The sequence below is a fragment of the Hyposmocoma kahamanoa genome, unplaced genomic scaffold, assembly GCF_003589595.1.
Source record: "Hyposmocoma kahamanoa isolate Upper Pololo Valley unplaced genomic scaffold, ASM358959v1 93, whole genome shotgun sequence".
In the NCBI taxonomy this organism is placed as follows: Eukaryota; Metazoa; Arthropoda; class Insecta; order Lepidoptera; family Cosmopterigidae; genus Hyposmocoma; species Hyposmocoma kahamanoa.
The window spans coordinates 14,014,338-14,029,011 of record NW_020654810.1 but is presented as its reverse complement, the minus strand read 5'-3'; the positions used below and the strand labels follow the sequence as shown (position 1 = coordinate 14,029,011).

The window sequence follows — 14,674 nt, the reverse complement described above, 5'->3', positions numbered from 1 at the left end:
CATTATAATTTCATTATTTTATTGAATTACTTTATTAAGATATTTTATTATTTAAAACAATTTAATACTTTTATTAATTTATTGTTTTATTTTTGTTCATTAATTTGGTTGTTTCTATTTCTAAGTCTTATAAAGTTAGTAAATGTTATTATGTAATAATAATAACGCACACAGTCATAGCTCCTCCCTAGGGAAACCAACAGAAATCCATATTGCGGGTGCCATGGACACACACAAATTACACCCAAACTCACCAGAGAAATAAGTGTAGGCCATACAAATATTTCTTGCGGGATGGTAACAGTCCAGCCCGGAGGCAGTTACGTACTTGCATGTTCGCTAATACAAATACACTATAATACAAATACAATGCAAATATTCTTTATTGGCCACTGGGACAAATACAAAATAATACAAAAATTAAAAAGACAGGTACAACAGGCGACCTTATTGCTATATAGCAATCTCTTCCAGGCAACCTTCGCGTTACCGAAAAAACTGTGAGATAGTCATTAATGAATACTGAATTTCAATACATATTATTTAGCAATTACAAGCATACTGGCGAATTTCTTGAAATCGAGAAATACCTACGAGAACGTACAAAACTCTCACCTCCTCTAGATTTTTGACGACTTGCTCGATCTCACTAACTTTTTTCTTCAAAGCCTCCATCTTCGAGGGCTTGCGTGGCGACTGCATTGAGTTTTTCATTTCAAACATTACAACTTCCTGCAAACTTTCCGCCTTTGTGATTTTTTGTCTCAAGTTTTTCCATTCATCCTCCTTACTATTCAGCTGCTCGGTCAAATCTTTTACTTGATTTTTCAAGGGTTCCATTTGAGATGTTATGTTGATGAAAGTCGATTCGTAAACTCGCTTCTTTTGTTCGTACTGTTGTTGAACGGTTTGAAAATCCTCTCTAATCGGTTTAATTTTATCCGCTAGGGGTTGTATTTCCTGACGTACTTGCGACAACTTTTGCGCAGTTTGCGCTACCAACTGCGAAAACAATTTGCTGTTATTTAACTTCAAAACATTGTAGGGCGCATTTAAGGACACACACATCACGGCCGTGCCCGGGACGTGGCCGGGGCGTGCTTTGTAGCCGGGACGTGGCCGGGGCGGGGTTTGTATGTACTGCGGGCCCGTCCCGGCGCCGGCCCGGACATCCGCATGTGTGAACGAGTTATATATAACAAAATATACGCAACGATATTTTTTTGGGTCCCTGACGGAGCACGGCCCGTCCACATCCCGGGCACGGCCCGGATATGTGTGGATAGACCATTCATTATTCGTCACAAATTTCATCGCGCTCACGCCGCCGCGTGCATCTAACTGTCATGGCAAAGTTCACTTTATTTATTTAGCTTTTACGTTTTAACTTAAATGAGTATCTCGAACGCGCGGGTGAGGCTTGTCTTTTTTTGTACGCGGCGACCGCGCGGCGACCAAGCGACGATCAAGCGACGATCAAGCGGCGACCGCGCGGTTGTATTAATCAGAGAAATTTAAATGTTGTTGCTTAGTAAACAGACTTCAGATTCGACATTAACGTACGTGAAAGCATGGTAACTGGGCGGCTTCGCGAAAACTTTCGCGTCGTTTAACTGGGCGCTAATAGTTTGACCTGCCGCCTCTCAAGTAGAGGCGGTGGATGCGAATTCGGGTTCGCCTCGCCTCGCCATCTCTGAATTTTCGTAATTTATATGCGAGTTTTGTTTACCACAATCTTTTCGGTGAAGGAAAACATCATTATGAAACCTGCACATCCTGGTTTTTAATAATTTGTAGGTGTTGATTTTTTAAATCGTATAATCATAGAGACTATTTTGTCCCTAAGTACTTCTATTATTTAGTATTTATTTGCCATTTGTAAATAGAGTATTTTTAGCACAATTACAATGCTAACTCATCTAAAAAGTTTATGGATCAAGCACATTTTTGCTAATTACTGAAGGTGTGTTTTTTTAACAAGTTTTTTTAACACCTACGGATTTTTTGTCTATTTTATAATTTGAATTTAAAAATGAAATTGACCAAAAAAATCCATTGGTGTTAATAAAATTCGGTAAAAAAAGCCTGATTAGTAAATAATTAGCAAAAACATGCTTGATCTCTAGACACTTACTAAATATTATAAATGTGTGTATAAGATCATTGGCAGAATAATAATCATTAATCTGTAAGTTTCTTTTTGACTGATTCTATTTATATTGAGTTCGTCCTAACATGGTCCAAACATATCTAAAACTAAACTATTATTTTCAAAGTGTAAATGTCAGTTTCTCAGTGTTGTTTTTTTGTTATTCTTTCCGTAAAGAAAAAGGCAAAGGTTTAAAACCATACAGCCAAGTCTTGGTGAATTTCTCTAATAAAAAAAATAAAAAAAATAAAAAAATGTCATAATAAACTAAAAACGCACTTGTGATAAATCATGTAGAGATTTTTTTGCCAAATCTGAGGCCTTATTTTCCTTTTCCAAGTCATCGTCGTCAATTTTCAATTTTTTATGATTTACCAACGCCATTTCTATTGTAGGGTCGTTCGTACTTATTATGTGAAGAGTCCTCGCTAAAATTCCAGCTTCCACCTGTTACAAAAATAAGCACAAAAGTTTATTTGTTGTACATCAACCGTGTCAAGTGAAAACTTTCGGAATCTAACAACATTGTGAATTCATACAATGTACTAGATGTTTGAGTAAAATGGTAGCACGGACACTCATGTTTTGTTTGTGCAGATTGTGAAAATAATCAATTCAATTGCCTACCTTGAACGTTGAGAGATTGGCTCTCTGCCTTTTGTAGACGGTGCTCTTTGTGCGCAGGGTACTGACGTATTTCTTCAATTCTTCACCCCGCAGCACTGTGTCGCCCAGGAGCAGTTTAACCTAGTATACAAAGCGAGAACACTTTACATTTTTCGGGTAATTCTTTAACAAACCCCTGAGTTTATTTTACTCATTAATAATACGTAACTTGATTACTTTACCTGCCTATAAGCATACGTACCTACCTATAAATTCCCCTCTTAAATAAATGCAATTAATAAAACTTGAAGAAACAATTTATGTGCCTGTTTTAAAGTATTTCTTAATAACCAAAGTTTATATATTTGCGTACCCCTCGAAACAGTAAAAGACATCAATCTCACAGGAAATAACGAATTATCTGAGCCGAATCTTGAGCTTTTGGACATAATGACCGATTATATGAAAAGAGAAAAATGTCTTATCGGATCGCCTTCGAAACGAGACAGCAGGATAACTTCTCGCGACAGACTATAGATTTCAATTAACCCCCACTCGCCTATTCGGCTACCGTTTTATCAATTTGCGACAGTAGTTTCGTTTTCCTTCCACATACTTTGAATTGTAGATAAGCTAGCAGCTTTAACCTAGTCATTTTCGTGGCAATGCCTGTTCGAAAATATTTTCTCTGTTATAAAGTAAACCTAAATAAGTTGTACGATGGATGTTGTTTCTGAGTTATTGATTGTTACTAACGCTACGCTTTGGTCACATTGTCAGGAAAGAGGGGCTCGACCTGGAACAGTTAATGGTTATTGGACGGACCTACGGTACACATCCGAGGGGTCGCTGTCCCCCAAGATGGACCGACCAAGCCTGTACGGTTCTCGGTCCGAGTCTCCATGATGCGCTCCTCTATGCCAAAGAACCAGTTTATTTTTTAGATTTTGGGGGAGTCGCAACCCTCAGCAATGAGGATTACGACGCGAGGAGAAGGACTAACGCTATAAACTAAAGAATAAAGAAAAAAATTACGTGGATATGAAAAAGGATTCCTTAATCCAAATTCCTTACCTGTGACTGTAAATCAGCTAAAGTAGCTTCGTGGTCCTTAAGCGTGGCGGCAAGCTCATGAACCCGCGTGGCACTTGCCTCCTTGTTCCTACGAATCACTGCCGCCTGCTGCCTAAATGGAGCCAGCTTGTCCTCTTGCGGACCTGCAGCGGCCAGCTTACGCTGCACTATGTGCTCCAGCTCACTGTTTACTGCTGCAATCTAAAGAATGTATAATACAAAGACTTTAAGAAATTAGAGCTTTATAAATGCAGTGTTTGAATATAAAGAAAAGTACTGATACGTAGACTAAAGTGTAACTTTACAGTCGGCAATAATGAACTTCACCAACAATGTAGTTGCTTCTGATTTCACATTTAAATTAAGCGCTACCCTCGGAACAAAGAAAGAAACAGCAAATTCAAAAGGAAAAAAATAAGAAATTGAATATTTACTAGGTGAAAACCTAGAAAATTATAATAAACATTATAAAAAGTACAGATAAAATATATTTTTGATATTAAGTAGTTTATTTATGTTATAAATACATTTTATAGATAAATTTTCATTCTATAATTAATTAGTCGTTTTTAAAAGAAACAACACTGAGCTGAACGGAAATCAGTATTGTTGAAGAACAATACTGCTTTCCGGTTTTGAAGGGTATGGGTGCTGGTGAAAGTACAGGCACATGACACTTGTCAACTTTATGTGGCAGGGTAACGAGCGCAGTGGCAGTGACCCTCAAAAGGTTTGCGATTTAAAACTGTAAGTGGCACTGCAACAGTTATGGATACTCATCACTAGGCGTACGACCTGTTCGTTCCGCACTTTGTGTAAAAAAATATAATAAAGATGTTTTTCCACCGGCGAGGCGAGACGAGACGGAGAGAGGCGAGAATTGAAATCTCCATTTCCACCAAAAATTATCTTTATATCTCGCGAAAGCTCTGCGAGCTCTGCTTGTTCTGGATAATGAAGATTCAGTGCAGTTCAGTTCGTCTAGAGATAAACACGCGGCTGAAGTAACATGTTCCATAAATTATGATTATTAAATATGTTAACGGAAGAAGAATCAGATTAAGCCATCTTTTTTTAAACCTCAAATCACACGTACCCCAAAATCTCACGATTGGTATTAATAGCTATCGCAAGCTCGTGCGGGCACTCCCGAGCTCGCGCGAGATATCGTGTTTCCGTTACAGAGTATAATTCTCTATGTAGACAGGCGTTCATGTAACATTAAATCGTATTGATTCAATGTTACATGAAATTTTAATTCTCGCCTGGCCCATACTCGTCAATCCAGACCATTTCCACCAAGACGCGCTAGGAGAGAATCGAAATTTTGTCATACTTTTAACTCTCGTCTAACCTCACCGGTGGAAAAGCACCTTCAAATATGTCTTTTAATACTTAGCTTACAATAGAACTAAAGGCACAATTACAGTCAATTGTACTTTTTTTATGCGTTATTTATGAAATAATTATTGTAACTGAACTACATAATGCGGGCACGGTTACGTTCATTACTAAGTAAAATCCTTTGATATTAGTGTTTTTAATCAAAATAATGGTAATAGGAAAACTATCTAGTACTATAGCGCATAAAATCTTTATTAATCAAAACATCAATCTAGGTAATGTGGTAACTGGTAACCCAAGTTTATGAAATAATGAGCTTTGTTGAATTTTTATTCTTTATCGTAATTAAAAGTCAGAATCACTATTAAATCGTAAATCGTCATCTTCATTTATTTGAATTCGTCACACGAGCCCGCCGTTCTCTTCAACTGAAAAGTAGATCATGTAAAATTGCTCACTTCAAAAGAGTGTAATAGTAATGGCTACGAAAGTATATAACAAACTTCCACTTGAAATTAGGAATTGCAACGATTGTGCAGAATTTAAGAAATTATTATTTAATTTCCTAAATGATAGGACATTCCATAATATTGAAGATTTCTTATAAAATTTACATTTCATATTATTAAATTTGTTATTGATTATTTTACTATTGTTATTATGTTTCATTAGTATTAGGTTGCATTAATTGGACTGCATGATTATAATATTATTACAAATTATTGCATGAGAATTACTAAAACTAAGAAAACTTTGTATGCCATAAGGCGGATCACAGTGATTCAAAATTCATTCTTGTAACAACTTTATAACCTGTGTATCACAAGAAATAAATGATTTGAGTTGATTTGATTAAATATTGCCCCTAAATATTATTTACTCAAGGAAATGAAACCAACGTTTCGGGCCATGGCCACGATGACTGTGACCATGGGACCTATAAAGCGCCCGACACATTGGTTTTTTTGACAAAACAAATATAATCGATTTTGATCCGAAAAATATTTTCATTTCTTATAATTATGTAACAATCGCGAAAACCTAAGAACTCGATCTATTCAATTTATATAATTCAGCCCAAAATAATCAGCAAAATCTCACATCATTTATGTAAAGACAATGTCCATTTATTTTCATCAAACACAAATCACAAATCAACTCAACCCGTAAGCGTGTATTCGCCGCAGTTTTTATATTGTAAAGTCACATTTTTTAAAAGCTTCAGCTTTAAGTAAGTACCATTGGCATCAAAGTCGATTCAGTGGTTGTCGAATCAAGCAAATAAAGGGAAAATATAAGAAAATATACATACTAGCAGTAGGTACACCCAGCAGGAGTTACGCACACAACTACCTCTTACACTTTGCTTATTCTCAGTCACTTTTTAGAAGTTGACCTGAACACATCTCCGTGAATCGCGATTATTATTTTGACAAAACCATGGGTACTACGCCGTAAGCAACCGCTCAAGTTGTGGGTTTTTGCAACAGAGATTTAGTAAGTGAGCTATCTCTATTCAACTGCGCTTAAGCCTATTTGGTGTACAGAAGAGGAGACTGGTGCTGACTGGAGTCAATGTGCAGCAAGAACTCACTTATTGAGGAGCAGCTGTCAGCGAGTGGATAGTTAGAAGATGTCTGAAAGAAGCAAATCTTACTTCAAAACAGCCAGCCATAGGCCATGAAATGATGCTAAGTTATCGACATGTGCTCGAGAGCACCGTTACTGGAACATCAAACAATGCATACAACAGGCTGCATTTTTCACTGATGAGTATAGAACGTGTCAGCATGGTAGTAACAGAAAAGGTTGGGTGAAATGGCGCCCATATGAGCGATTTGAGCAGTGCTGTTCCGCTCAAACCGCTACGGATATTCTCCTAGAACCTGTTGTTCTGTACGTGGGATTTATCAGCTAACTTCCTGTTAATAATGCTCGGTGTCGTACTTCGCGTATCACTAGGCATTTCTTGGAAGAAGTCAAAAGAAAGTAAGTTAGATTTCACAACTAAATAAAAAATAAATGAATATAAATAATTTTAATTATTTCTATTTTAATGCTGTTACGTACTAGAGGGCGGAATAGGACTTAATCATGGAGGAGTATCAATCGAATTTATAATTTGTATTGACTGAGATTACAACAAGAGGCTTAAAAATTAACGGAATAACAAAGTAATCAGTGTAAAGTGGACGTTCCCTTTTAATAACAATCAAGCAAAGAGACATTCGACCTTTAACTTAACTCTACAATCATTTATGTATCATTGGACAAACTAATCGAACCTAACTCGTTTACCCTACTTGTATTTTACAAAAAATTATCATTTCTAAACGAAAACAATTGAAAAAGCCCTATTAGGGCCAATTTTTGAACATTATTATAACTGGGAAGAGAGTTAAGACTGAAGAGAGAGCTCAGCATACATGTGTGCCTTTTTTTGTTTGTCTGGCGTCTGTTGTTATTTTTCCGTAAAATAGATTAGGGTGTTTCGATAAACTTCCTAATGCAGACACTATTTTGAATATCTGGCGATCGCAAATTAATGTAAATAGATTCGGTCGGTCAATTCTGATGAAACATAAAGACCTACTTGAGAAACAAACCAAAAACTACTTCTTGTTGTAATTCGTTTCTCTAGGATTTATACCGACGTAGCGCCAGCTATTATCGTGAACTATTCCACTTTACCTTGTCTTGTACGGTAACCAGATCAGCACGAGTCGGATGTTGCTCGGTAGCAATGGACTGCATGATGTTCAGTTCTTTTTGTAGATGTGCGCTCTCTTGAGGCAGTTTCTCGTTTACGAGATAGCTGTTCAACTGAATAAATAAACACTTTTTGAATTTTTTGTTCAAAATTTCAAATAAAACTCTTTTTCATTATATTAGTATAACTGGACATGTAACTTACCTAACTATAATTAGGTCTATTGAAGTGAGGAGTTTACGCACCTGTATTTCCTCTTGCAAATGTTTGATCACGTCGTTAACCGATTTCGGCGTCGCGCTCTGACCGTGTATTACATTTAAGTAACGCTTTAGTTGATCCGATGCAATTTTAAGTTGGGATTGTTGCGTTTCATACTGTAAAGTTTACAACTTTATAATGAACTAACTAAAAAAATATTCTTTATTCAATAAAAATAATATACAAAAAGATCAGCACTAGGCTTCGTCAATAGGCACGAAAATAAAATTGAAATTTTTTTGTAAAACAACTAGTTTGTTATGATTATTCTCCTCACCGCAGCCGGCACCTGTAAAGTCACCGACTGCGGTGAGAAGGTTCTAAATCTATCACTAGATGTCACTACCGGCGCAAAATGCTGAAAGACCGGTACAAAGGTCTGTAACAAAAACACAGGAGAATATCGACAACTCGATAACTTGACCATAATACGGGTAACTTTGCTTTCTGGATGGCAATAGACACCTGCTGAACTAACCACGACCCGGACGGTGATCGCAAAAAAAAAAAAAAAAAAGGACATGTCTCCAAGGCGGCGACCCAAGTCATTTAGTAAATCCCGAGCTTCAGGGCCCTGCCGTTTTAAGCGCGACCCGTACGAAGTCGTACAAGGCGTATTTTGCTTACTTTCGTTTCGCTGCATTTTACTTTATAATTGAATTAGGCACTAAAATGCAGATAGTGCAGTAATTAAAAGCAATTCTCAATGCGGGTAAACGAAGCGATATTTGAAACTTTTTCAATTTTACTCGCCTGATTTTCCAATTCTTTTGTCTTTTCCTGTTGAACTCTCAAAGCTTTACTAACGGTTAATAACTCTTCTTTGTCACTAACGCCCATTAGATTTACTTGAACATTTTCCAATCTCTTTATTACTGAAAAGTGAAAATATGGATACCGTTGATAGCGATAGGGTATGTCGTAAATACATCAACAGACTGACTAATAAGCCAAAAACGAATTAAGAGATCAATTTACATCAAATACGTCTACGTAATACGCCTACATCTCTGTAAGGATCTGAATCTATTACCTCTAAATATTCGCCGAAAAATCTTTGATATAACGTATATTATTAACATCATAAACGGTAATGCTGACTGCCTTGAACTATTGGGTGATATTTCATTTAATGTACTTACGCGTTCTATCAGATACTATCACCCTATTTCAGTTCCTTTAGCGAGGACTAATTATAGACTAAACAGTTGTCAATTAGAGCTAGCAAGAGCTTTATTTATATAGTGTGCTGAGCAATCATGCCCTGGATGTTGATATGTATAATTGTAATGTTGATACGCTAAAGCGAAAACTCATTGACATTCTATTAAATTTTATTGAATAAATTGTGACTGTTGGCGCAAGTGTTGGGTTGTTACATTTAAGTAAACGCATGTTGTTAACAAATACTGTTTATTGTTCGTTTGTTTAATGGTCGTGTTTCATTTGTCTGAAGCTATAGGTGAAAACCTGTAAATTGGCTTTATGTTTCTTTCCCTGTTTTTATTAAATGGTAGAAACTGTTGGTTTTCCATGAATAAATAAATAATTTTCAATTGGGAGGGTTCTAATAATGGGACTGTAACCAATTAGAGGTACCCAATACCTCTGCTTTACGTACCTACGTGAACTGTATCTATCTACAAACATAGATACCTTATATATTTTGTACAAATGGGTTAAAATATCAATTGCCAATACAAACCAATATCTCGCTCAACCGCCATTTCTTTTATGTCATTAATAATTTCAGAAGCATTTTCCTTCTCGAGCATTCTCGTTCTTTTATGCACCTCTTTGAACTCGTCTATTAAATTCTGATACAAATCAAGAAGATCTTGAATATTATTGTTTCGGGCCACATCACTTGGAATATCGGGGATTTTCAAATATCTACAAAACACATACTACAATTATTTCGCAACAAACATAAATCGGAATTGACTTAAGTACTTTAATAAATAATAAATACATAACGCACACGCGATATGAATCCCTGCACTAAGGAAACCCTGTGTCGAGGGTGCCATGACAACCACAAATTACACCCAAACTCACGAGAGAAATAAATGTAGGCATTAAAAATATTTCTCCCGGCCCGAGAATCGAACCCAGGACCTCTGCGTAGCAAATAAGCATGGTAAACTTTAGAAGAGTAAAGTCTTCTAAAGGCTTTTACTATATATAACTATATAGTAAATATTAAAATATTATATGCAATATAATGTAATATAAGTGCAATGTGTAAATAAATATTATATATATTTACACATTACCTACATTCTAATTTAGGTGGGTACGTACCTACCTACTTACGGACGTAATAAGATAATCGAAGCAATACGTACTTCTGTATTATATTACCTATAGTAGAATCCAAGTACCTAAGAATTCAATGTCAAAAATTATCTTCTTGCCCACATTTTTCTTTTATATAATCCGTATTTGTAATAAATACGAATGCCCTGTTGCCTGTACACTGAGGTAAAGACAACATAAAAGTTCCTGACACGTGCCAGCCGCGTAGCGTGCGGACTTAGGTATTTACCCCTGCCCACACGCTACAAATAAGGAGTCTTATATAACTAACCCGTGATTCCCTGCTATTTGTTACAGGCATGCGAAACTCGTATGAGGGCAATTAATCTCCACGCGTAGAGTAATCCTCAGCTGTAATACGATACTCGCAGACCTAAACCTGTCCTTATTGCTCGCATTATATAGGCACATCAAGTCATATATAGTCATTTAAATACTTCTAAATTGTAAACACCCCTCACTTAATACATTGCTTATGCCTATGTGTCTTTACACCTAGAGGGTACTTTCCAAAAATAACTATGTAGGCAGTACTTTCCAAATTACCACAATCCTATTAGGTATCAACTTAATGGCGCGTATGTGCTATAGTTACTTTAGTAAACTAATACTCACTTGGCCAAATAAGCAGTATTTTGGACTTGGTTCTTGTTAAGAAGAAGCCAATGCATGACGTGGTGGATAGTCCTCGAATCACCAGCTAAAAGTTGGGCACGAAATCGAGATGGTTCCACTCCCTGTGGTGGTCGATACTTGACACTTGCTAGCATTTCCAAAAGGCGAACTGAAACTGTTTCTGTGTCATCTTCACGAATATCCAACTGCAAAGATCGTTTAAATTCTTTTAAAATAATTTGCCATCACTAAACCTCGCATAACAAAGGAGACGTCCAACAATTGGGCACCAGTTTAATTAAAGTAACTTCCCTACTTTATTGCTTTTTTCACCTACGATTTATAAGTTATTATCCTGAAAAATAAAAAATTCTTGTAGCAGCCTTTTCTCAAAATGATGTTTTCGGTATTACAGATTTGACACGGCATAGATGATTTAAATGACAACGTAAGCACCACCACATTTGATTCTTCGCGGTAGAGTGGTTAGTTACATAAATGACGCTCTTATATTCTGTGAGTCGTTTGGATATTGCAACGATATAAGCGCAATGTTTGACTCTCAACAGTAAATCGAGAAGTTATGCTAGATTAATAATGAAATCATAAACTATTTGATCGAAGACTAAACTATATAAAACTAACGGAGCTGGTACTGGTAACCGCTTACTTAAGTACAGTCGATCATATCTACCGTTTCATTCTTTCAAACTCCCCTAGAGTTAAGTACAAATTTATAACAAAAATTTTTACGGACCACCTGAACAAATAGCAAGAAAACTATGACGGCGAAATTCAGTAAAGCGTTAAGTTAGATAAGGAAAGCTACGGATAAAGTGTGGCGTGCAAAAACTGACTTCTGTATAAGTAGATACATCAAGTTACTAACAGATTGTTTATTCAAGTGACTATCGTTAACGACAACCATTTTCATTGTTAATCATGTTTATTTACGCAAAATTTAAGTAAATATCTACATAGCCGACTTTTTTTTATAAAAAATAAGTGCGCATTTGACGTCCATCTCACCTGATGGAAAGTGATGATGAAGTCGACGATGTAGCATGCACACCTAAATAATACATATACACTCTCGCCTTGAAAAGGTCCAGGTTATAGCGTTCGGGGAACAAGTCCGCAGGTAGGGAATTACCACTCTCCAGCCGCTCGCCACATAAATGTGGAAGCGAAACGCTTCGTGCGAATCCTGGGAATATCCACAACATAGGGGTGGAATCCCAGCCCACGTGTGGTCCCCCGATGATGGAAAGGGGAAGTTGGAATCAAATTATGTAATTCCATTGCACTCTCCGTGATATATCCTGCAGAGTACCGATAAGCAGGCAACTATACGGCGGTGTTCAAGGCTCTGCAGCTTCGCCTCTACTAATTTCGAGTCACCTATAAGCCGGTTAGCACGATAGTCGATTGAATCCAAGGTGGCCAGTTGGTATTTAGCAGAGCCATCCCGTAAGTGGCAGCAATATTCCATACAGCCCATAAAAGGGAAGCTTGCTTAATAGGCTTGTGTGCCAGACCCTGTCAAAGGCTTTATAAATCTCTAAAGACACTGCAAGGACTTCGCCATGTCTTACTATAGCCTCGCTCCATAGATGAGAGGCGTACAAGAAGATCCCCAGTAGATCGCCCTCGTCCGAGTCCGTACGGGCGATCACTGAGGACGTCGTTGTCTTCAAGGTGCAACAGGAGAGGGTATTAAGTACACGTTCCATAGTCTTGCAGAGTATGGAAGTGACTGAGATAGGTCAGTGTCAGTTCTGCTTTCTTTTTAATGTAAAGCATAAACTGTAAAAGTTTTTTCCGGATTTAAATAATATTTGTTTTTTCAAAAATTGTACGTTTTAAATAAAAAAAAAAGAAAACTAAAATAAGAGGACAAAATAAAACTTAAATAATTAATAGGATGTACTTCAACAAAACGACTCAAACAATCAAAACGACTACAATTTACTACTAGTACCTACATAGATATCGTTGGTGGAACATAGATTTTTCAGGATGCAAATGTTTCCTCACCTTTTCTCCAGCATTGAAGCTGACGAGCAAATCTACCAGCAGCTGCAAAAGCTGCTTTTCATCCAACGCATCGAATTTTATCAGATCATAACTTCTACCCAGAGTTGAGTTAACTTCCTTCACAATGAATTTTATTTGCTCTGTCATTTTAAGGAATTAAATATGTTCAAGGACTACAATTACTACAATTCCAACTTTAAGATGCTTTTTTGAAAAGGTTTCGATTTCTCCTCGTTATTGTTGTGACAAATACTGTTATTGCCATAGCAACAATACGCCAACATAGCGTGCGTGTCTTAAGGTGGTTTTCCACCGGCAAAGCGAGACGAGGAGAAATTTGAAATCTCGCCGGCCCATTTCCACCAAAAATATCCATTAATAGCTCGAGCTGACATTGTGGATAGAGAAGAAAAGAATGCTGCTCAATTCATCTAGTGATAAATACTATGCTGAAGTAATATGTTAACGGAAGAAGAATCAAATTAAATAAAACTTTTTTTAATCTCAAATCGTACGTACTCCACAATCTAGCGATTGATATTAATAGCAAGTGCCCGCGCGATCCTGCGCGAGCTCCCGCGAGAAATCATGTTTCCGTTGCAGAGTATAAATACTCTATGCAGCAATACGGTTCAACATTACATTTGTTGATGTACTTCAATTCTTGCCTCGCTCATCCTCGTCAATTCACCCGTTTCCACCGAAGATTTGTCATACAAATTTTAATTTTTCCTTGTCTCGCCTCATCTGTGGAAAAGCACCTTTATTCCTTCGTGACCATAATTTCATACTTCGACACTAGAATGAGCTTATTATTATTATATAGAATAAGCATAAATTAAAGGCACATGAGACTTGTCAACTTACGTCTCAAGGTGACGGGCGCAGTGACAGTGCCCCTCAAATCTTTGCGATTTAAAGCTCTGAGTGGCACTACACCTGTTATGGCGTGTAGCTTACAGCATCAGGCGCACGACTTGTTCGTCCCGTCACTTGATATTATTAAAAAAAACTCCGGCGGCACCATTTTCTGAGAACCACAGCTTAATTAGGTGGTTGTAAATAACGTCTTAGGTTGTAGACGCGATAGAATTAGTCGCTCCGTCGGACGATATCTTAGAGGATGGACAAAAAGAAAGATATCGAAGATTGATATAATTTCTTTGATGGATATAGTTACACACAAATGTACTACCAACAGGCTTTACCTATGGTGCACAGCGTGAGGCGCACAGGGACGCAGGGTCTTGGGGACACCGAGGGCCGCTCGCGATGCCTCCACAGAGCGAGCTATTGCTTCTCAACATCATTTGTAATTGCACCAGAATTTCAAATCACTGGAGAAAATATACGTGTAGTGGATTCATTTTAATCGCGTGCCTACTAGAGGGCGCCAGGTTATTGATTGTACCCGGGCGCTGGGCTAGCCAACCGGTGCTGCGTAGAAAAATCATACACTAGGATGGCCACCGTACCAATTGTCAGAGACAAGACGGAATAGTCTTTGTCGAAGTCGTTGTCATCATTGTCATGGAGCGCTGAGTGGAACAAAAGTAAAC

The 14,674-nt window shown here is 37.3% G+C and overlaps 1 protein-coding gene across 1 annotated transcript in view; it reads right to left on the bottom strand.

The window, feature by feature from the left end:
* Window positions 1-13,465, bottom strand: part of LOC113237048 (intraflagellar transport protein 81 homolog) — a 16,218-nt gene extending 2,753 nt beyond the window's left edge. The window contains exons 1-10 of the mRNA XM_026473293.1: window positions 13,116-13,465; window positions 11,079-11,284; window positions 9,850-10,037; window positions 8,898-9,019; window positions 8,129-8,260; window positions 7,865-7,996; window positions 3,830-4,030; window positions 2,777-2,896; window positions 2,429-2,596; window positions 616-1,002 (exon numbers count right to left, since the gene is read on the bottom strand). Coding sequence (XP_026329078.1) covers window positions 616-1,002; window positions 2,429-2,596; window positions 2,777-2,896; window positions 3,830-4,030; window positions 7,865-7,996; window positions 8,129-8,260; window positions 8,898-9,019; window positions 9,850-10,037; window positions 11,079-11,284; window positions 13,116-13,262 — 1,803 coding nt within the window. The 5' untranslated portion in view covers window positions 13,263-13,465. The remainder of the gene's footprint in view (window positions 1-615; window positions 1,003-2,428; window positions 2,597-2,776; window positions 2,897-3,829; window positions 4,031-7,864; window positions 7,997-8,128; window positions 8,261-8,897; window positions 9,020-9,849; window positions 10,038-11,078; window positions 11,285-13,115) is intronic.
* Between the last annotated feature and the right edge of the window lie 1,209 nt (window positions 13,466-14,674).